This window comes from Impatiens glandulifera, chromosome 7 (assembly GCF_907164915.1).
Source record: "Impatiens glandulifera chromosome 7, dImpGla2.1, whole genome shotgun sequence".
NCBI lineage: Eukaryota > Viridiplantae > Streptophyta > Magnoliopsida > Ericales > Balsaminaceae > Impatiens > Impatiens glandulifera.
In genome coordinates this window covers 39661361-39684696 of record NC_061868.1, presented here as the reverse complement: position 1 = coordinate 39684696, position 23336 = coordinate 39661361, and the positions used below count along the sequence as shown (strand labels likewise).

The 23336-nt window shown below is 33.5% G+C and overlaps 3 protein-coding genes across 3 annotated transcripts in view; 1 reads left to right on the top strand and 2 right to left on the bottom strand.

Moving 5' to 3' along the window:
* The first annotated feature begins 202 nt into the window (after positions 1–202).
* On the top strand, positions 203–7718 carry LOC124945107 (enhancer of mRNA-decapping protein 4-like). Its single transcript, XM_047485480.1, has 12 exons — positions 203–1220; positions 2272–2321; positions 2402–2558; positions 2681–2899; positions 3031–3159; positions 3370–4860; positions 5469–5828; positions 5903–6022; positions 6230–6400; positions 6524–6691; positions 6772–6897; positions 7106–7718. The coding sequence occupies exons 1-12, from the start codon at positions 432–434 to the stop codon at positions 7412–7414; spliced, it is 4089 nt and encodes a 1362-aa protein (XP_047341436.1). The 5' UTR covers positions 203–431; the 3' UTR covers positions 7415–7718.
* A 2643-nt stretch (positions 7719–10361) lies between these two features.
* On the bottom strand, positions 10362–10784 carry LOC124909874. Its single transcript, XM_047450504.1, has one exon. The coding sequence runs from the start codon at positions 10782–10784 to the stop codon at positions 10362–10364; it is 423 nt and encodes a 140-aa protein (XP_047306460.1).
* Positions 10785–12318: 1534 nt separating this feature from the next.
* The window catches only part of LOC124909873 (enhancer of mRNA-decapping protein 4-like), a 71404-nt gene continuing 60386 nt past the window's right edge, over positions 12319–23336 (bottom strand). Inside the window, exons 6-9 of the mRNA XM_047450502.1 lie at positions 13619–13789; positions 13342–13500; positions 13136–13261; positions 12319–12944 (exon numbers count right to left, since the gene is read on the bottom strand). Coding sequence (XP_047306458.1) covers positions 12636–12944; positions 13136–13261; positions 13342–13500; positions 13619–13789 — 765 coding nt within the window. The 3' untranslated portion in view covers positions 12319–12635. The remainder of the gene's footprint in view (positions 12945–13135; positions 13262–13341; positions 13501–13618; positions 13790–23336) is intronic.

The following is a 23336-nucleotide window of genomic DNA, read 5'->3' as shown; positions in this document are numbered from 1 at the left end:
TAATTGTAAATTAAATATTTTTCAGAATTCATTGAGAAATGAAAATATAAAAACTAATCATTATTAAATTATTATTTAATAAATCTTGAAAAGGAATATAACTTTGGGGACTTAAATAATATCATGGAGAAAGTAAAAGGACCTTCTTTCTCAATAGGATATATAAAATTACAGAAAAATGAAGATCGTCTTCTCCACTGTCCTAGCGTAGCCACCATTAGTGCTCTCATCGCACAAGTAGGAGAAGCATTTCTTCATTTTTTTCATCACTCTCTCTCTCTCTCTCACACACTCATACACACACATACAGACTCATCGGATCTCAAATTACTGTTCTTGCCGGTGGATTTGTATTACTCGATTTCTTCTTACAAATTGATTGTTTTACTTTGATACGAGCTTCCTTTGTCGATCCCAATTGAGTTTTCCTCATGGCGTCTCCTGGAAACCCAAACCAGCCGGGAGGTAATTTCGACGCACACAAATTCTTCAAACCCCAAAACCCTAATACCAATTTACCATCTTCTCCATTCCCACCTTCTTCTTACCCTCCACCGCCCTCTTCTTCATACCCACCTCCAGCCAACTCCGGGAACTTTCCATACCCTCCTCATCCGCAGGTCATGCCATCACACCTTCCTCAGTTCCATATCCCTCAATACCCACAGCCTGATCATTTCTCTAACTTCAATGTACAGAGATCTGTTTCTTACCCAACACCCCCTCTCCAGCCTCCACAGCCAATTGCTCTTCAACAGAACCCTAATTCTGGGGCGAGGCTCATGGCTCTTTTGAGTGCCCCTCCTTCCGTTCATGAAATCCCACCTCAACCTCAACCCACTATGACGATTCCTCAGATCCATCCTTCCCCGTCTGGCTCAGCCGAATTTTCAACACTGTCCTCTGCTGCTCCAAATGTTAATCCAGCAGCAATGTTGAGTTCATCACCAATGCGTATGCCCAGCAGCAGCAAGCTACCAAAAGGCCGGCACTTAGTTGGGGATCAAATTGTTTATGATATAGATGTTAGATTGCCGGGTGAGGTGCAGCCTCAGCTTGAAGTCAGTCCGATAACCAAGTACGTCTCCGATCCTGGCCTTGTATTGGGACGTCAAATTGCGGTTAACAGGACTTATATTTGCTATGGACTCAAAATGGGAGCTATTCGAGTTCTCAATATTAATACTGCTCTCAGGTCATTGCTTAAGGGCCTTGCTCAGGTTCGATCTTCTCCGCCAATAAACTTATATGCAATTGCATTTGGCTCTGTTAATCCATACATTTGGCTCTTTACATCCTCATAAGGAATTCACAATTATGGTTTTCTACTATAAATATTAACTCTGCCATTGATGCTTTCATCACATAAGTGTTGTATCTATTCACATCTTTAAACAAGAAATCAAACTTTTTACTTATTACAGTTGTTAGGTGCCTTTCATTTAGATGTTTCAGAAGTATGTATAACAATTGGTATAGAAGCCTACCAAACTTTTTACAATTGGTATTCACATTTAGTTGTTAGGTGTCTTTCACTTGTTCTGTAGATTTGGGTTGACCTAATTTTTTTTGGTGATTTGATCTTTAGTATTCATTGAAAGTTGAAACAATTGACCATTTGGAGAAAGAACTAAGTTATTATACATAACATTTTTATTTAGAGTGTGTTTAATAAAACCTAAAATTGGTCAATGTTGAATACTGAATTTTAGGTCTCTAAAATCAAGGCTAGATAAACCAAATGAGAGTGATCTAAAGTTTAAGTGCTTGGTATCTAACTTTATTTGATAAAATGTGGAACTATTGGAAAAGTACATAAAGACTATTTTACCTTTATAATGATGTAATTCGATTAATGTTCAACGTTAAATTGTCTTTTATATGCTTTTACTATTTACCCAGTTTAGTCATTCATATCTTACTGAATTAATTTGAGTTGAGGTTAAGTAATTAAGTGATTTTAAATGAACTTATTTCAAATAAGCACTTAATAATTTTGATTAAATGATAAGTTGTGTTTATCAAACAATGCGTTGGATTCAATGTTGATTTCCTTCCAACTTGCAGTTATGTAGTCTTATCATGTATGATTCTGTCCAAATATCCCCAATAACCTAAACTCAACATTCTCTTAATTGACACTGTTTTTTCCTTGTTCTCAGTGCTTTATGAATGTAAGTTTATGTAATATATGCTTATTTTCTGTCTGACATATACACAGCTTTCTGATATGGTATTTCTTGTGTTTCTTTATGCAATTTTTTCCACCAGAGAGTGACAGACATGGCCTTCTTTGCGGAAGATGTTCACCTTTTAGCTAGGTAGCAAGCTACAAAATTATCTGCCAATTCATTTCATTAGTCTACTCTTCCTTTTTGCATTCTAATGTTCTAATTTGCAGTGCAAGCATAGATGGACGTGTATATGTTTGGAAAATTACTGAAGGTCCGGATGAAGAAGAAAAGCCACAGATTACTGGAAAAATAGTAATTGCTCTTCAAATAGTTGGCGTAGGAGATTCTGTTCATCCACGAGTTTGTTGGCATTGTCATAAACAGGTACATTATGTTCATTCCTACTTGTAAATATACACTTGCATGGGCGGTCTTTCCTGATACATATAAACCTTTCTTTTGAAGTATTTTGTCTGATAATACATTGTTCAAATTTCATTTGACAGGAAGTGCTTGTAGTTGGTGTTGGGAAGCGTGTTCTAAGAATTGATACTACAAAAGTTGGGAAAGGCGAAGTGTATTCTGCAGAGGAACCCCTCAAATGTCCCATTGACAAGTTACCTGAAGGAGTTCAACTTGTTGGAGCACATGAGGGAGAAGTGACTGATTTGTCGATGTGTCAGTGGATGACCACACGCCTAGTTTCTGCTTCTACAGATGGCACGGTTTGTTTTATCTTTATTGTGTTGTATACTTTGGTTGAGTATCTAGAAGTAGTATTTTACTATTTGTTTCGATTGGCAATGTAAAACTTGATTATGACTTATGTGATAATATTTGTAATCTTGTTCAACAGATTAAAATTTGGGAAGACCGTAAAGCACAACCGCTTGTAGTTTTGAGGCCATATGATGGACAGCCTGTTAGTTCAGTGACATTTTTGACTGCCTCTAACCGCCCTGATCACATCATACTACTAACTGGGGTATGTAAACTGAATATAAGAATTTGTCCTCTTTATCTCTTTTCTACTTGTTAGTATAGTAGCATTATTGAATGTTAATATTTTTTTTGTAAATGAGTACAAATGCCAGAGACTCTTTACTTTCATCAGCATTCTTTCATCAGCATTCTTTACTATTTTTTTTTTCAATTCTTTAAAGTTTTTTATTTAAATTTTGGAAAATGCTTGCAGGGTCCCCTGAATAGAGAATTGAAAATATGGGTTTCGGCAAGCGAAGAAGGGTGGCTTCTTCCTAGTGATGCTGAATCATGGAAGTGCACCCAGACTCTAGAGTTGAAAAGTTCAAATGCATCTCGACTTGAAGACGCATTCTTCAACCAAGTTGTGGCGTTGTCTCAAGCAGGACTTCTCATATTGGCAAATGTCAAGAAAAATGCTATATATGTGTTGCATTTAGATTATGGCTCTAATCCATCATCAACACGAATAGACTACTTGGCAGAGTTTACAGTTACAATGCCAATTTTGAGTTTTACCGGGACCAGCGAAGTATTACCCCATGGTGAACAAATTGTTCAGGTTTATTGTGTCCAAACTCAGGCTATTCAGCAATATGCCTTGGACTCATCCCAGTGCATGCCTCCTACATTAGATGGTTCTATGTTGGAAAAATCAGACTCATTTGTTACACAAGATGCAATAATTGCGGACGAAGTTGCTTTATTGGACTCATCTGGAAGTAAGGCTACTGATTTGACACCCAAAATTCTTGTGCGTGATAGTGGCCCAGACAATGGAGCTATACTGAGGCCTCCCAAGGGCTCTACCTCACTGGAGGTGGCCATCTCGGCAGAATTTCCTCCGGGATATAATTTGAAAACTGTAACTAGTGAGAATGAAATTCCTTGTGTTTCATCACCTAGCGTCCCGCTGAGTCCAAGATTATCTGGGAAAATGTATCCGAGGAAATTGGTCAATGATCATGGAGGGGACCAAATTACTGAATATTCAGTTGACATGCAAATGGATAGCACTCACTCCAACTTGTCGGATGTCCCTTCCGTTGATGAAGATCATAGGAATGATGATGTTTCTTCTGTTATGAACCACGCAATTAAGTTTAAGCACCCAACTCATCTGGTAACACCGTCAGAGATATTGATGGCCACCACTTCATCATCTGAAACTCCAAACATTCATGATGTGGTGGTTAATAACGAGGTCCGCAATGTTGAGATGGATGTAAAAGTTGTTGAAGAGACTGGATATAATCAGAATAATGAATTTGGCTCTCATGGAGACTCACTCACTCCTCTTATTTCAGCTAGTAAAGAAAAGGTATTTTGCTCCCAGGCTTCAGATCTTGGCATTGAGATGGCCAGAGAGTGCTCTACATTATCAGCTGAGACCTATAGTGTTAACGAAAGTGAAGGAAATACACAGCTTTCAACTGTTGATGAGGATGTCCAGGATTCTGGAAAAGATGTGGCTGGAAATATTGTTGGTTTATCTGTGCCTTCAATAAGTCAACAACCTATGACTCCTACCACAAAGGGGAAAAAGCAAAAGGGTGAGATTGCTCTAGGATCTGGTCCATCGTCACCATCTGCAAGTGTTTCCAACTCAGTAGATTCATCCGGTGAGCTTGGTACTGGTCCAAGTTTACCTCCCACGGATGTGCCTTCCTCCCAAATTGCATCTATTCAGGAGACACTCAACCAGGTTATTGAATTTAAACACTTTTACTTGAATGTTGATCTATTTTATTTTATTTTCAGTTGCATGATGTACATGTTATCGGCTCGGATAATTTTCATTTTGTCCGAGACTATATTTTATTCTTTTTCTGTTCAATTGAAAAGTAATGCTTTTTTAGCCTCAATATGTTAAAACTGTGATTTGTCAATTGGAACAGCTTATGTTACAAGTAGCAAGGATGAATACAGTTTTGTTTTGTTCATTCAAATTTTCAGCTTGTAATATATTTTGGGTGAAAACAGTGTCACATTGTTCTGCATTTTTTATTTAGTTTTCCCCTACCCCCCTCTACCATCCAGAAACGTATCTGGAGGTGATTATGGTAGTAAACTTAACAGAGATTCGTAAATTTAATGATTGTTTCTTATCTGGGTATAGAAACAAAAGTTACAAGTGTTTCCATATTGGGGATAATCAATATCTTCATATATTCCCTACCCAGTTTATTGCTAGATTATCATGTTATAAGCATCTTGCAACTCTTATAGACTTGTATTTTGACGTGTTAGGACGTTATATTGGCCTCCATTGTTTTTACTCATTACATTTAGCTTCGGCAATCCATTTTGCAGCTAATATCCATGCAAAGGGAGTTGCAGAAACAAATGCCTGTCACGGTTGTTGAACCTCTTGCTAAAGAAGGTAAAAGATTGGAAGCAGCATTAGGCCGAAGCATGGAGAAAACTGTAAAGGCTAACTGTGATACATTATGGGCTCGGTTTCAAGAAGAAAATGCAAAACAGGAGAAAGCAGTGCGGGATCGTTTGCAACAGATCACAAATTTGATCACCAACTGCATAAACAAGGACTTACCTGCTATGGTTGAGAAAACCGTAAAGAAGGAATTAGGTACCTTAGGCCCAGTTATTACACGTGCAATATCTCCTGCATTAGAAAAAGCAGTCTCTGCAGTCATTGCAGAGTCATTCCAGGTTGGTATTATATATATTTATATAAACAAGATCCTATATTTAAGTTGGTACTAAAATCGATTGTGATTTACCAGCGAGGTGTGGGTGATAAAGCAGTTAATCAACTTGAGAAATCTGTTAATTCAAAACTTGAAGCGACTGTTGCTAGGCAAATCCAAGCGCAATTCCAGACCTCTGGCAAACAGGTTTTACAGGTTCGTTATTTAAGAACTTGAGACTACAAGCATACATGTATCTCAACCTGTGAATATTTAATTTTGTTTTGCTAAAGTGAATTCTTCATTCCAAAGCTTTTTTTTTTACGCAAGCAGTTTTTTTGGTTTTTTGTTGACTGACATGATATGAAGATGAGAATGTTTATGCAAGCAATGGATTGATTTTACACAAGGATTTGAATGCAGGAAGTATTTAAATCCAGCTTGGAAGCTTCAATAATCCCGGCTTTTGAGATTTCATGCAAAACCATGTTTGAGCAAGTTGATTCTGCATTCCACAAAGGGATTGTTGAACATACAACCGCTGCCCAACAGCAATTTGAATCTTTGCATTCTCCACTAGCAATTGCTTTGAGGGTATGCAAACTTTTGTCTGGAAAATAATTTTTCTTTAGAATTTTCCCTCCCATCTTTTGGTGGTGTTCTCTTTAATATTATGTTTTTATTTGATTAGTATAAACTTCCCTCTTATTTGTGCAGGATTCAATTAACTCTGCATCAACAATGACACAAACTCTAAGCAATGAATTAGGTGATGGTCAAAGAAAGTTGATGGCTATGGCAATTTCAGGAGCTAATTCGAAAGGATCAAATTCTTTGGTTAGCCAACTTAGTAGTAATGGGCCTTTGGGCCCTCTCCATGATAAGGTTTGTCCCTTTCATTTCAGAAAGATGTCATTTTCTTTTTCTATGATGTCATCATTTTCAAGCATTTCGTGTATCTGCAGATTGAGGCACCCATGGATCCAAAAAAGGAGCTATTGAGATTGATATCTGAACATAAATTAGATGATGCCTTCACGACAGCCCTACAGAGAAGCGATGTTTCGATTGTTTCTTGGTTATGCTCTCAGGTATATAGTACTGAACATTAGAAAGTGTTAAAAAAAAACCATGGTAGCTCATGTAGTAAGAACCTTAAACAAACAGGTTGAGTTCGCAGGTTTAATTCCCATTGAAAGCACCTTGTTTGAATTGTGCTATAGTACTCAAGAAATCTGTAAAACAAAATATAAAAAAACATTTGTTTTGATCCTGAACTAATAAAATAAAATTGTGCAGGTTGATTTGAAGAAGATTTTAGCAATGAATCCAATCCCTTTGAACCAGGGAGTGTTACTATCTCTTCTACAGCAGTTGGCTTGTGATATTAGCAAGGATGCAACAGAAAAGCTGTCATGGATGACGGCAGTGGCACTTGCAATAAATCCGGGGGATGCTATGATTGCTTTACATGTGCGCCCCATATTTGAGCAAGTTTATCAGATTCTCACCCATCTTTCCAGCCTGCCCACAACAACCAGTGTCGACTTCTCCAGTATCCGGCTCATCATGCATGTTATTAACTCCATGTTAATAAATTGTAAATGATTTCTCATTTGTCTCCATGATTTGTTCTTGATATGGGTGGATAGTGTGTAAAAAAGAGAGTAAAACTAGATGAGAAGGCAACAACCAGCTTGTGCAGTTTTCAGGTTTTCTCATTAAAGAAAATGCATTCTAGTAATGTAGTTACAGCTGAACCCATATCAGTTCATCTTTGTTTTTCTTCACGCAAGTTATCTGACCCATCAACTTCTTATTACTCTTTTATTCTCTAGTATCCCTTTTGTGTTTGTTTTGATGTAGTTTTACAGTAACTATAGAGTATTGAAAAGTAATTTTCTTTGCTACAGTCTACAATTCTATTTTAGTTCATGTAAAACAATATGTTTAATGAGTTTGTGTTTTGTGTGGGGATATTATGCAATGTTTTTTGTGTTACAATAATAAACAAATATTGTTTAAACTTTTAAATCTCTTAATGATAAGAATAGATAATTTTGTTTGATATTGTTCTACAAATCTATTAATGCGAAAATGTCTTATTATGATAATTCTCTTTATCTAAACTATATTAATGCCTTGTTATGAAATATAAACTATTGTAATAGAAGGTGTGCAAACCTTATATTAGGGAGATTGAAACAAGAAAAAGGATATATATATTTTTTTAAAGTTAATTTATGTTCATATTTTACAAAATTAAAATGAGTCAACATTAATTTTTTTTTTTTTTATCTTTGACTAGTTTTTAACTTGAATTGAGTTACTTACGAATCTAAATGAAATTTAGGACATTCCTACTAGTTTGAAACATAAATTGAGTTACTTACTAAACTAAATGAAATTTAGGACACTCCTACTAATATAAAATCTGAATTGTGTTACTTATATTTTAGATAGTTTAAAATATAATTTATAAGTGATTGACTTAAAACATTTATATGTGAACTTGAAACATTTATATTTGAATTATAAAATTTTAATCATTTTTATGTTTAATTCAACATTTTGAGTTTATATTTATTTTGATGATAATTATGTTAAAACTTTGATTTTGTTTAATAAGAGATAATTAGATTTAATAGAATTAAAGTAATTGTGTAAATATATATAAGAATGATTATTATTCTTTTATTTCACATTTTCAGTTTAATATGATTTCTTGTGTAAATATTTTAATTATTTTTTTTTTCAAAATTTTGAGTTAATCACATTTTTATTACAAAAGAAATGACGTGTACTGTTTTTGTCTTAATTTTAAAAATAATATAAATAAATTTGATATTATTGACAAGTTTTTTTAATATTTTTTTAAAGTAAATAAATATGTACGAGTTGACACTATAGAAGTCGTGCTTATACTTATTTTTCAAAAAATAAACACGATCAGACACTACACAGATGAGTCGGGCATTGTACACAGAGTCCTAATAGGATTCTTGAATATGTAAATAGTTAGTAATATATAATTAATTCTTAGAGGTATAAACAAAATTTTATAATATATATTTTTATTTATAATTACATTATAAATAACTATATTCTAAGAACTTTTTATTATTTTCAATTTTATTTTTTACTATATGAAAATATGAGTATTGTTAAGAGAAGGTATTATGTATTATTTTTCTTTAAAAATAGTGAAAGATGTAAATATCAATGAAATAGAATATTGAACATAATTCCTTATAAAGTTAAGTTTAAGAAGAGAAATATTTCCAAGGGATTGAATTCCAGGGATTGAATTTCTTGTTATCGACCTAATATTATCAATCCTTTAATTGCAGGTTAGTTTTCATATTAATCTTTTAAATTATGTTCAAAAAATAACTTTTTTTACATTTACATGAAAAGTAATTTTTTTATAAGTTATATTTACATATATGCATGCATATGTGATTGCCTTAAATATATATCTATATTTTACGAATACATTTTATATGTTCAATTTCAATATTTTAATTTTTAATATTTAATATTTTATTTTTATTGGAATAATTTTATGCCTAAAATTACAAATGCTGACAAACTAGAGAAGTTAGATTTGAGAGTATTAAAGCAATTGTTAAAAATATAAAAGGATAATTGATATATTATTAGTTTTTATTTATTTATTTATAGATTTGTATTAATTTTTTTATTTATAAATAGTTTAATAATGATATTTTTTATTTCAATCTTAAACTCTTTTATTTTTCTTTATGTCATTTTTTAATTTTTTTTTGAAATATTTTTATTATTGTTATCTCAATTATTAAATCTTTTATTAAATAAGATTACAATAGTAATTTTATACTCAATTATTTTTTTTTATTATATTAAAAAAAAATAAAAAAATAGACTGATAATATTATTAAGGTTGTCATGTCCTAACACAGCCCGGTTTTATGTTTCAACTTTGAAAGGGTTTTTGTAAAGTGTAAATAATTTGTTAATATATATATATATATATATATATAATCAATGTTTATAATGTTTTATTAGGTGTTCTATATCTAAAATAGAAAAAGAAAACTAAAAATTACAACAAATTTGATCTACATTAGATGGTTTATAATTAAAAAAAAATTAGCCCAAATGAACAGTAGTGTTCTATATATAGAACACCACTTTTTATGTTCTATACTCAAAACTGGTTACAACATTATTCTCTCTCATCTTTTTTTTCTTTCAAAACTGGCGGAAACATTATTCTCTCTCATTTTTTTTTTCACATAGCAGAGAAAGCATAGGTTTTTTCCAACACTGTAGGTTCTTTTCTCCTCTAAACGTAAACTTCAAAACTTTCGCTGTAGAGATGAAAAGAGATAACGATAAGAGAGGCTTGAGCTATAGAGAGATCTAGAAAATATTAATGCTCTACAGTGATCAGTATGAGTGAAAAGTTCCTTAGTTTTACTCAAGATACGGATTTTGACTTCTTCCAACTTTCCAACCAGGTATCCCGTTTCCTCTTTCTCTCTTTTGTGTGTTGTTTTCTAGGACCTGTTTCCTAGATCGCGGATTTTGCTTTTGAAATTTCTGTTCGTTTCCTTTTTTTCCAATATCCGCATGTCACAGTTGTTTTTTGAAGAGATGACAAACCTAATTTTCCAGCAGCATTTCTTTTTTGTTGAAAGTATGGATCATGTACTTCCACTGCCGAGTGAATCCGCATGAATAACTCACGTCTCATTCGGAATCTCCTACGAAATATTTGATCTGGAAAAACTGGCGGTGTAGCAAAATAATCATTGAATAAGCGTTGATGCCCTTGCAAAGTGTCACGATCAATAGATGTTCGTGATTGTCGGGAGTTTTCACCTTGTGCCTCGAGTTTTTCTCTTTCACGTTTGAAGGCTAGAATTTGAATCATATCATTGTCATCATCGCATCCGTACAAATAATCTTTCAAAAAATTATTGTTGCCACTCATTGTGTAGGATAAAGCTTAAAGTGTGGTGAAAAATGAATGAACAAAAACTTTATTTATAGTTGGATTTCGAAATATGACCGCTGGAAAATAGCCGTTAGAATTTGAATCTCAATTTTTTTTTTTATAGAACATGTCAATGAAATATAGGCGTTGGAATTTGAATTTGAAATTGAAATATAGACGTTGGATTTGAATTTGAAATATAGGTGTTGGAATATAGCCGTTTGAATTTTAAAAAGTAGTTACAAGTTGTTTTTTAATTTTGCAAAAAATAAATATTTTAATGTTATAAGTATATATAGATAGAAATGCTGCTGTAGAATATTTTGAATTGAGATGTTGTAAAATAGATATATGTATTTTTTAATATTATTTTAAGTATAAACTTTAGCACTTATGGTGCAGGTGCCCTTATAATATAAATAAAATTTTATAATTATATATTTTTTAAAATAGACTATTAATATCTACTATTTTAATTAAGAAATTTTATTCCTATCAAATTATGTTCTCATATAATCAATATTTTAGTTTTTTAACATGAAAAATATAAAAATGAATTTATGAGAGCTAAGATAGTATATATTGATTTATCCCTTAATTTAATATATTAAAAATTTATTTAAAATAAATTTAGTACATATTTATAATCACTCATTTTTTTAAATTTGAGTAAAAATAAGTTAAAAATAATAATATAAAATATCAAACTTATTTTAAAAGTGAAAAAATGTTAAACGCGTTAATATAAAAAAGTAGTCATTAAATACCAAATTTATTTACATTATCTTTAAAACTAAGACAAAACCATTACAAGTCATTTCTTTAGTAAAAAAAATGTGATTAACTCAAAATTTTGAAAAAATAATTAAAATATTTACAAAAAAATCCTTAATAAACTGAAAATTTGAATTAAAACAATAATAATGTATTGATCATCCCTATATATATTTACAAAAGTACTTTAATTTTATTAAATCTAATTTTCATTTTGAAAAACGGCTTATAAGATAAATTTAAAAGGTTGAATAAACATAAAAATGAATAAAAAGTTATACTTTAAATGTAAATGTTTCAAGTTAATTATATATAAATTATATTTCTTAAACTAAAAAAATTATCAGTATAATAGATTGTGTAAATGATGCATCCGAAATCAATGTCCTATATTTCAAATATAATCGCTAACTACTAAAACATAATTAACGCAATTCAGATTTTATACTAGCAGAAGCGTCCTAAATTACATTCAGATTCGTAACAACTAGACACCATAAGTAACACGATTTAGGTTTTATACTAGTCGGAGAAGAAAAATAAATTAATGTTGATTCATTTTAGTTTAGTAACATTTGAATATAAATTAACCTTAAAAAGATTATATAATTCCTTTTTTTAGTTTCAATCTCTCTAATAGGAGGTTTGTACCCATTCTATTACAATAGATTATATTAAATAACAAGACATTAATAAAGTTTAGATAAAGGGATTTATCATAAGAAAGCATTTTAGCATTAATAAAGTTGTAGAACATTATCAAACAAAGATTATTTATTCTTGTCATTAGAGATTTAAAAGTTTCAGCAATATTTATTTATTATTGTAACACAAAAGATATTGCAGAATAGTCCCACATTAAACAAAATTTCACTAAACATACTGTTTTACATTAACAGAAATAGTATTGTAGACTGTAGCTAAGAAAAATACTTCTCAATACTCTCTAGTTACTGTAAAACTACATCAAAAACATACTAGAGAATATAAGAGTATATGAAGAACTGATATGGGTTCAGCTGTAACTACACTATCCACCCATATCAAGAACAAATCATGGAGACAAATGAGAAATCATTTACAATTTATTAACATGGAGTTAATAACATGCATGATGATGCGGATACTGGAGAAGTCGACACTGGATGTTGTGGGCAGGCTGGAAAGTTGGGTGAGAATCTGATATACTTGCTCGAATATGGGGCGCACATGTAAAACAATCATAGCATCCCCCGGATTTATTGCAAGTGCCACTGCTGTCATCCATGATAGCTTTTCTGTTGCATCATTGCTAATATCACAAGCCAACTGCTGTAGAAGAGATAGTAACACTCTTTGGTTCAATGGGATTGGATACATTGCTAAAATCTTCTTCAAATCAACCTGCACAATTTTATTTTTTTAGTTCAGGATCAAAATAAATGTTTTTATTTTAATTTGTTTTAGAGATTTCTTGAGGACTATAGCACAATTCAAACAAGGTGCTTTCAACGGGAATTAAGCCCACGAATTCAACCTGTACTACATGAGCTACCATGTTTTTTTAACACTTTCTAATGCTTAGCACTATATACCTGAGAGCATAACCAAGAAACAATCTGAACATCGCTTCTATGTAGGGCAGTCGTGAAGGCTTCATCTAATTTATGTTCAGATATCAATCTCAATAGCTCCTTTTTTGGATCCATGGGTGCCTCAATCTGCAGATACACGAAATGCTCGGAAACAATGACACCATAGAAAAAGAAAATGACATCTTTCTGAAAGGAAGGGGAAAAACCTGAGGGCCCAAAGGCTCATTACTACTAAGTTGACTTATCAAAGAATTTGATCCTTTCGAATTAGCTCCTGAAATTGCCATAGCCATCAACTTTCTTTGACCATCACCTAATTCATTACTTAAGGTTTGTGTCATTGTTGATGCAGAGTTAATTGCATCCTGCACAAATAAGAATTAAATTTTACTGATCAAATAAAAACCTAATATTAAAGAGAACACCAAAAGATGGAGGAAAAATTCTAAAGAAAAATTATTTTCCAGACAAAAGTTTGCATACCCTCAACGCAATTGCTAGTGGAGAATGCAAAGATTCAAATTGCTGTTGGGCAGCGGTTGTATGTTCAACAATCCCTTTGTGTAATGCAGAATCAACTTGCTCAAACATGGTTTTACATGAAATCTCAAAAGCTGGGATTATTGAAGCTTCCAAGCTGGATTTAAATACTTCCTGCATTCAAATCCTTGTGTAAAATCAATCCATTGCTTGCATAAACATTCTCATCTTCATATCATGCCAGTCAACAAAAAACCAAAAAAACTGCTTGTGTAAAAAAAAATCTTTGGAATGAAGAATTCACTTTAGCAAAACAAAATTAAATATTCACAGGTTGAAATACATGTATGATGTATGTATGCTTGTAGTCTCAAGTTCTTGAATAACGAACCTGTAAAACCTGTTTGCCAGAGGTCTGGAATTGCGCTTGGATTTGCTTAGTAACAGTCGCTTCAAGTTTTGAATTAACAGATTTCTCAAGTTGATTAACTGCTTTATCACCCACACCTCTCTAGTAAATCAAAATCCATTTTAGTACCAACTTAAATATAGGATCATGTTTATGAAAATATATATAGTACCAACCTGGAAGGACTCTGCAATGACTGCAGAGACTGCTTTTTCTAATGCAGGAGATATTGTACGTGTAATAGCTGGGCCTAAGGTACCTAATTCCTTCTTTATGGTTTTCTCAACCATAGCAGGTAAGTCCTTGTTTATGCAGTTGGTGATCAAATTTGTGATCTGTTGCAAACGATCCCGCACTTCTTTCTCCTGTTTTGCATTTTCCTCTTGAAACCGGGCCCATAATGTATCACTGTTAACCTTTACAGTTTTCTCCATGCTTCGGCCCAATGCTGCTTCCAATCTTTTACCTTCTTTGGCAAGAGGTTCAACAACCGTGACAGACATTTGTTTCTGCAACTCCCTTTGCATGGATATTAGCTACAAAATGGATTGGCGAAGCTAAATATAATGAGTAAAAACAATAGAGGTCAATATAACTGAAAATAAAATAAAATAAAATAGATCAGCATTCAAGTAAAAGTGTTTAAATTCAATAACCTGGTTGAGTGTCTCATGAATAGATGCAATTTGGGAGGAAGGCACATCCGTGGGAGGTAAACTTGGACCAGTACCAAGCTCACCGGATGACGATGGACCAGATCCTAAAGCAATCTCACCCTTTTGTTTTTTTTCCTTTTTAGCATCAGTTTGGTCAGTCACTCGATTGGGTGCACTAGAAGAAGAATCACCGGAATTGGGTGCACCAGAATTGTCCCATCCAGTTTGAGGAGTAAGTAGTCTCCTCTTGGCTGCCGGTTTAAGAGTCCTTTCATCTTCATTCTTTCTCTTTTTTCTCCCATCCAGTTCAAAAAATTTATCATAAATGTAGCCTCCTATATCTTCAAAGTCTTCTCCACAGTATTTTCTTTTCTCCTCCTCAGACTCATCAATCTCAGTGACATTGCACTTCCGGAGGGCATTGATTACCTCTTGGACGGAGTTGTTGATCTTCAAGGATCTATAGAGCAATATTCTTGGACATTTAGGCTCTTCCCGCTTGATCATATATGCAAATTTGGGGACAAATGTCTTTATAACCAAATAGGTCCACACTTGGAAGGCTGGTGCGAACCCATGTATAGTATATGTGATATTACAGCCGTTTTCACACTTCCAAGTTTCCCTCTTGGCCAGATATTCCTCCCGAAGGTGTTTCATGTCTTTGTCAATACCCTTCAGGGTTGCTCTGAATGACACTTTTCCCCATGGAAATTGGAGGAACGTATCCATGTCTTCCACCATGTGAAAAATTTCCATACTTATCAAACTATTATTATCAACTGCAAACAAATACTGGTAAATCAGGTATATGAGTCCCATCTTCCATGCATCCTCCTTATCAAAGCATTGCAAGAAACTTGCTTCAAACTCTGTCACTTTAACCATCATTTTACCCCCAAAATATTTACGGACCAGTGATGGACATTTTTCAACGTCCCTATTTTCCAGCACAGGAAATTTGCCAAAGTTAAGGCCTGTTACCAATGCATATTCTTTCATACCCCAACAGATCTCCTCACCATTGACCAAAAACCTTATCTCCTTCGAATTTGAGCTGATTTTTCTGATCAGCATCTGATGGAATATTGTTCCTGAGAAAAATACAATGGGGGCTTTGAATATATACTGGAATTGGGTCTGCAAAGCCCTATCCATAAGATCAAGATGAATAAACCTCGCCTTTATCCTTTCCAAGCAGGTGCCGGCGGATTGCCATAAAACAATGGCAGGAAACTTCTCAATAATAGTATTGGTTTTGGTTTTAGTTGGTATCATCTGCAAAGTGAAAACACAATATACTTCAATGTACGCACAATATTTCTTGCTATGCAGCCACAATATGTAAGTTAAGGTTTGAACTTGAAATTTTGGGAGGGAATGAAGAAAGTGGTCGATTTGATGGAATCATCATGCAAGATAGATGTCTATAGACTAAAAATGCAAACTTTAAGAATAGAGATATTAAGGTTATCTATCGATTTTCCCGGTTTTTCTGTTTTTTTGCAGAGCTTTGAAAATGTCATTTTTATAAATATTATGAACGTTGGGTCATTTTTCGAATTTGACCTAGGGTCCTATCTTCAAATTTCCCCTTTGTAATTAACGGATGATTGATTATGGAATATGGGTATTCCGCGATTTGGCTTTTAGGGTCGTACTTTTTTTAGATCGCGATTTTGAGTGTGGCTGTTACGAAATGAATAGATTTCGTTGGTGATTGTGGTCTACGAGTGTGGTCGGTGCATCTTTGGATTAGGAAAGGACTTTCACTGGTTTCAAATCGATAAGGAAAGAGAGACCCTTTAGGGTGATGACTTTTCGATTTCACAACAACGTACCCACCTTCGTTGTATTCATTTAAATAAAATGTGTTCTTAGCTGTAAACATCTTGTGAATCCCTTCCGTTCTTTAGTGATGATATGACCAATTTGGATGATTAAGTTGGTGGGGATGATTGATTATGGAAGATGGGTATTTCGCGATTTCGCTTTTAGGGTCGTACGTTTAGTGATGATACTCATTTCAATGTGAGAGTTGTGTCAAGTGAGTTTGAAAGGAAAAGTTTGGTTAAGAGGCACAGAATGGTCTACATGCCTTATCCATTGTGGCCAAGACACCATCTGAAGTTGTTGGCACCAGATGAATCATCATAATAATAATAATAGTTTAGAACACATGTTGATCAATGAAGAATTATCCAATGGATACATTTTAGTTGCTTTTTGCCTAATTATTGAAGTTTTTGAAGAGAAAAGAATGGTAGTACATACATAGATAAAGAAGGTAACCAACCTGAGTAGTCTTCCCCAAGCGGGATTCAAGATCAACCTCAAAATCCCTGTGTTCAATGGCTGTCTTGCAGTCTTTCTACTGCAGGACCTTTGCTGTTATGTCAATGGTGAATCAAGAAAGAACAATATTGCAGTGCATGTTCCTATAGAGAATGATAAGAATGAACAATAAGAAGACAGAAATTTTGAGGGGGAAAAATGGAGAATATGAAATAAAGATGGAGTAGCTACCTTTTCTTCACGTTCACTCACGAGGGCGTTGGAGGTACTCTTCTTCTGGATCGAACAGTTAAAAAAACGACTGAAATAAGATCGAACCGTCCAAACCGAAGTTTAGCCGGTCTGCTGCACGCTCAGCCGAACTTGGCCGGCTCGGGTTCCAGTTTATTTTTCTTATAAATAGCGGTCAGCCGACCAAACCACATATATGATCATTTACTTAAAATTTAAGTTAAAGAAGAGTTTTAAAATTATAAAATGTGAAAAGACAATTGAGTAAGTTGAGTAGACAGCAAAGTCAGACATTAATTGAGTGTACTAGTAATTATTGTGAAACTTTCAATTTTTCTCCTCTAAGTCAAACCGTCAAACAGAAACAAACATTAAGTTGAGCTCTCTCTCTTCAACACTTAACTCAAAATACAAAATAATTACAAAAATATACATTTTAAATAAATTAATATTTTTTTTTATTAAAATTATAATATACATACTCCTATTTTTTCTTATTTTTAAAGTCTAAATTTTTCAAATTTTTCTATAATATAAAAATATTAATTATATATTTAATTATAAAAATATTTTTAATATTATAATATATTTTAAATTATAATTTTTTTTATATTTTATTATAATATAGAATATTAGTTATATGTTTCACAGTTCTATAATATCCGGAACGGTTTCCCAAAGTAACCTTGTTTGGCGTTAACTTTCCCAAACTAACCTAGTTTGTTTATTCATTTCCAAACTAACCTAGTTTATTATTCAAACTCAATTTTTTTTTTACAGTTTAGAGTTTAAAAATGTTTAAAATTTTATGTATTTTATTGTACTTGCATTGTTATTCTTGCATTGTTTTTAATATTATAATATATTTTAAATTATAAAAATATTTTATATTTTATTATTTAAAAAAATATTATTTTATAATAATTTTAAAAATGTAATTTTATAATATTTAAAATATCAAATAAAAATAACATTTTAATTATTCAGAGAAAAATGCGGAAGCATTGTAGTGTTTTGACCAAGTACAACATGTGCCCGCTTTCAGCTGAACTGGAAGATTGATTTGATAAAATAAATGGGCATAGGTCTTGTGCAGACATACTCTTAGATCATTTTCAACCCATAAACTTATTCTCAAACTCAAAATACAGTAAATGTCAAATCAAACAGTAATTCATCCTCAACCAAAAACCCATTTCTAAACTCAAAAGAATATTATTAAAATATTTCTTTCTTAAACTAACTTTTTAACCTTGTTAATATTATCTATATATTTATCAATTTTACATATTTAACTCTCATATTTTCTTATTTATTTAATAAAATTAAAATAAAATTAATTATATATCAACAATTGATACATAATAAAATAATTCAATAATACATTTAAATAAACAAAAATAATAGATTAAAACAAACATTATTAATAAAAAATAATAAATTTTTATGTTAATTCATAATGTAAAATATAAAATAAATTATAAAATTATATTAAATAAAATTTAAAATATAATAAAATTTAATAATTTAATTATAAATTTAAAAATATTCTATTTTTTTTATCTTAAAAGTAAAAATAAATAAATGAAAGGATCAATTTATATTATAATTAAATAAGGTTATATATAAAAAAAAGTTTGAGGGTCATTTTGAAAAATGGCCAATGGTGGAATGAATAGTGTAGGCCGAAAGAGAGAGAATGATTCAAACGCATTGTGCGTTTGCGAATGGTGTCCGGTGGGAGCAAAATGAGGGACGCATAACGGGTGGTGCATAATGGGTGGTGTCCGATTGGAGAAAATGAGCATGCATAATAGGATTTGCGTGTCCGTTGGAGATGCTCTTATACTTCTATGTTTAATTATGCTCAGATTTTAGTAATTTCATAAATTTTTTTGATTTAAATGTTTAGATTTTAAAAAAAAATTTAATGTTAGGTTTGAACCGATTAACCGATCGAACCGATGTTTAACCGATCAAATCGAACCGTCGTTCAACCGTCAACCGACAAGTGAAGATTTTGAAAAACAGTTACAAATGGTAACTAATGGTTGTGATGAATATTTTGATAAAAAAACCGACATAATTGATCCGTTTACACCCCTGGGAAATTTGATCAAATAACCTCAAAGATGAGGTTATTTGATCTGATGGTAAATTGATAATTTTATTGCGCTCGTGGTGATTTTATTTTTTTTGGACGATTTTGCCCTTGTCGCGAAACGCTAAGTCACTTAGCGTTTCGCGAAGTGACGACATGTGAAATGTCCAAATTGCCCTTACTATTTAATATAACCTCCGTACTTTTTTTTCATTTCTTTTCTTCTCCTTCTCTCTCTTCCCGCTCTTCTCCTCCTTCTCTCTAAACTCCGGCGGCGGCGGCGGCGATCTTGTCGGAGATCTCGGCGGCGAAGTTCGTTCGAAATCCACTATGAGCTCGACGACGTGCACGAGCACTGTTCCAATAGGTACGTCTATTTGAAGCATGTTTTATTGATGTTCGTTTTCTGAGATTGATTAGGGTTTACTTCCCGTTTCGCTAAGTGCCCAGCGATTCGCGAAGGACTTCTCGTTTCGCTAAGTGCCTTACGATTCGCGAAGGCCTTCCCGTTTCGCTAAGTTCATAGCGATTCGCGAAGTATTAATTATCCGTCTCTAAATCAAATCATGTTTTTATATTACAGCTGAAGTTTTCGTTTTCTATAATGGAGAGTGGAAACTTGATGCTGATGGAATACTGTATTTTGATGCATCTTCAATCAAAACATTTGATCTACCCCAAAATACTCGTTATGCTGAATTACTTGATATACTCTACGATAGACTTAATCTCCAGATATCAGCATACGATTTAGTGCTCCAAGTGAAGTATGATATTCCGAATATCAGAAATCCAAAACCTGTTTTTATTGATAATGATGGGGATTTGAACACATATCTATCACGCTTGATTTTGGGTCGAACAGTGTCACCATTGTGTGTATCTGTAGTGGAGAAGTCAGCGTTTACTAAAGAAAAGATACCACTACTTACATACCCAACTCAAGAAAGTATACTACCACCACAACTTACTCAGAAATTTGTTCCACCTGTTGTACCCTTGGAATTCTTTGTTGAAAGTCAAAATGAAGCCGGAGAAACCTCTTTGCCTCACATCCCACTTACTCAGGACTTGCATGTTAATAGTGGTGAAAAAGCATCAATACATATAAAACCAAGTGCAAGAAGATCATCATTGGGTACACCAACTAGTGCAAGAAAGGCATCAAATGGTACACCAACAAGTGCAAGAAGATCATCAATGGGTACACCATCTAGTGCAAGACGATCTTCAATGGGTACACCATCGACAGACCCGACAGACACATCACCGCCAGACCCCACATTTGCGATGGCATTAACTAGTGAAACCGTATTGGAAGTTGGTTCGTTCTTTGAAAATAAAAAAGAACTTCAACTTGCTCTATATAAATATGCGATGGCCAATCATTTTGAATTCAAAGTGGAGAAGTCAAGAAAAAATCTTTGGGAACTCAAATGTTTGGATGAGACATGCAAGTGGAGTTTGCGGGCTGTGAAAGGTAAGTTTTCTGAGATGTTTGAGATCCGGACATTTGAGCATCAACACTCATGCTCAACTTTGTCGAGGCCCAAGAAAAAAATGCAAACACCAGCATGGGTTATTGGGCAGTGCGTGAAGAGCAAGTACATGGACCATCATCATAACCACTTGCCTAAGAAAATAATTGAAGACATGCAGACAACTTATGGGATATTTTTGACTTATAATAAGGCATGGAGGGCAAGGGAAAATGCTTTAATAGCGGTGCGAGGAACGGTAGAGGATTCTTATGGAATACTGCCATCATACCTTTACATGTTGGAGAAGTGTAATCCTGGTACCATAACCGACATACAGACAGACGAGCTCGGTCACTTCAAGTATATGTTCATGTCCCTAGGCCTCTCAATTAGGGGTTTTAAATCCTTTTGCCGTCCTGTATTATGTGTTGATGCTAGTTTTCTTAAGCACAAGGTGGGTGGTCAATTATTGGTGGCTATTGCATTGGATGCGAATGAGCAACTATATCCTGTCGCATTCGGCGTTGTTGATTCAGAGAATAATAACTCCTGGACTTATTTCATGCAAAAACTGAGAGACGCAATTGGATTAGTTGATGATCTCGTCTTCGTATCCGACAGACACCCAAGCATCGCTAATGCCTTGTGTGCTGTTTTCCCAGAAGCAGACCACGGTGCGTGCACATATCACATAAAGATGAATATTGTGGCAAAATTCAAAAGTGATAAGTGTCATGCGGAGTTTGATTCGGCTTCAAGGGCATACACTGTCCACGAATTTAATCGTTGGTTTGAGAAAATCAAGGTTAAAGATCACCGGATTGCTGCCTATTTGGAAGAAATTGGGTTCCCAAGATGGAGTAGAGCATTTTTTCTCGGTAAGCGATACAATCAACTGACAAGCAATTATGCTGAGAGTTTCAATAGTCAGAGCAGGGAAGCCAGAAAGTATCCCATTTCAGAAATGGCTGAGTATTTAAGATTCACAATACAACAATGATTTAACGATAGAAGAGAAAGAGCGTCTAATCACGAAGAAGTTTTATCTCCAAATTATGAGAAGGTGTTACGTGAGGGATTCGAGAAGGCCAGATTTTATACAATCCAATCGCTTAACCGATTCGAGTTTTATGTGCATGACAATCAGTCCCATTTCAAAGTCAATTTGAAAGACATGAACTGCACTTGTAGAGTATTCGAAGTTTCGGGACTTCCTTGTACGCATGCAATGGCTGCTGCCCGTAGTCGGAATTTGGTTTCTTATGACTTCTATTCAAGGTATTAATATCTAGCTCACGTGTTCATTCTGTTTAACCAATTAATAATTCGTTATATTTTCCCTACACACAGGTATTACACAACTGAGTGTTGGATAAATTCATATGCCGAGACATGTTATCCTCCCGGTGATGAAGAAAATTGGGATGTTCCCGAACATATCAAGCAACGTTCGTGTCTTAAACCAAATGTGAAGGTTAAGAAAGGCAGGCCACAAACAAAGCGTAGGTCATCCCAGGGTGAGGTCCGTAAGATCCCGAGACGATGCAGCTCATGTGCTGGGCTTGGACATAATAGTGCAACATGCAAAGCAGTTATGCCTGCACCATCTACTGCACGAGCTTCATCATCTAAGCAGCATGACTCATCATCTAAGCAGCATGACTCATCATCTCAACAATATGAACCTTTAGCTTGATAGATACTATGTTGTAATATATGTTGTTAATTGAACTATGGTACTGGTATGTTGTTAATTCAGGTTTAATGTTTATGTTGTATGTTCTAGTAGTAGTAGTATATGAGTAGGGAAACGATGAGTATTAACTTAGCGAAATGGGAGGCACTTAGCGAAACGGGAGACACTTAGCGAAATGGGAGGCACTTAGCGAAACGGGAGGCACTTAGCGAATCGAAAAGTGCTAACTTAGCGAAACGAAAAGTACTTGGCGAAACGAAGAGTACTGGGCGAAACGAAGAGTACTTGGCGAAACGAAGGCTACTAACTTATCTTTTTTGTAGGTTGAAGGGTCAATTTACAATACATCAATTTACACAAAATAATTTACAATACATCATCCAACTTCCAAAATATTCATCAAGGTTTACAATACATCAAAATAAGTTATCCAATTTACACAAAATAATGTTTAAGGTTCCATAATCTGATGGAATAACCGGACCGCCATCTTCTGCCTAAAAAACAAACCCTATAATTTTACATGGAAACATTTAGATTCTTCAGAAAAAGTCTTTGAAGAAGCGATCGTTGAACTCCAGATAAGAGAAAATTGTTTGAAATTTATTTCTTTAGCTTAACGACTAACGAAATCAAAGTCAGCCAATCTTTGCTTATCTGGAGGTCAATGATAGATTCTTCAAAGACATTTTCTGAAGAATCTAAATGTTTCCAATGTAAAATTAGAAGGTTTGTTTTGTTAACACATGTTCTCTTCATAACCATGAAGTGATGTAAATACCTTGTCAAATGAAGTTCATGATTAACTATAAATAACAAAAAATCTTGATACTTAGCGAATCGCGAGGTATA

What these genes read in the sequence shown, in the direction of transcription:
- LOC124945107 (XM_047485480.1), top strand. Translation starts at nt 432, where the DNA reads ATGGCGTCTCCTGGAAACCCAAACCAGCCGGGAGGTAATTTCGACGCA. An exon ending in CTGCTTCTACAGATGGCACG is followed by an intron (nt 2,900 to 3,030) that starts GTTTGTTTTATC and finishes CTTGTTCAACAG; the next exon opens with ATTAAAATTTGGGAAGACCG. An exon ending in TTTCTTGGTTATGCTCTCAG is followed by an intron (nt 6,898 to 7,105) that starts GTATATAGTACT and finishes AAAATTGTGCAG; the next exon opens with GTTGATTTGAAGAAGATTTT.
- LOC124909874 (XM_047450504.1), bottom strand. Translation starts at nt 10,784, where the DNA reads ATGAGTGGCAACAATAATTTTTTGAAAGATTATTTGTACGGATGCGAT.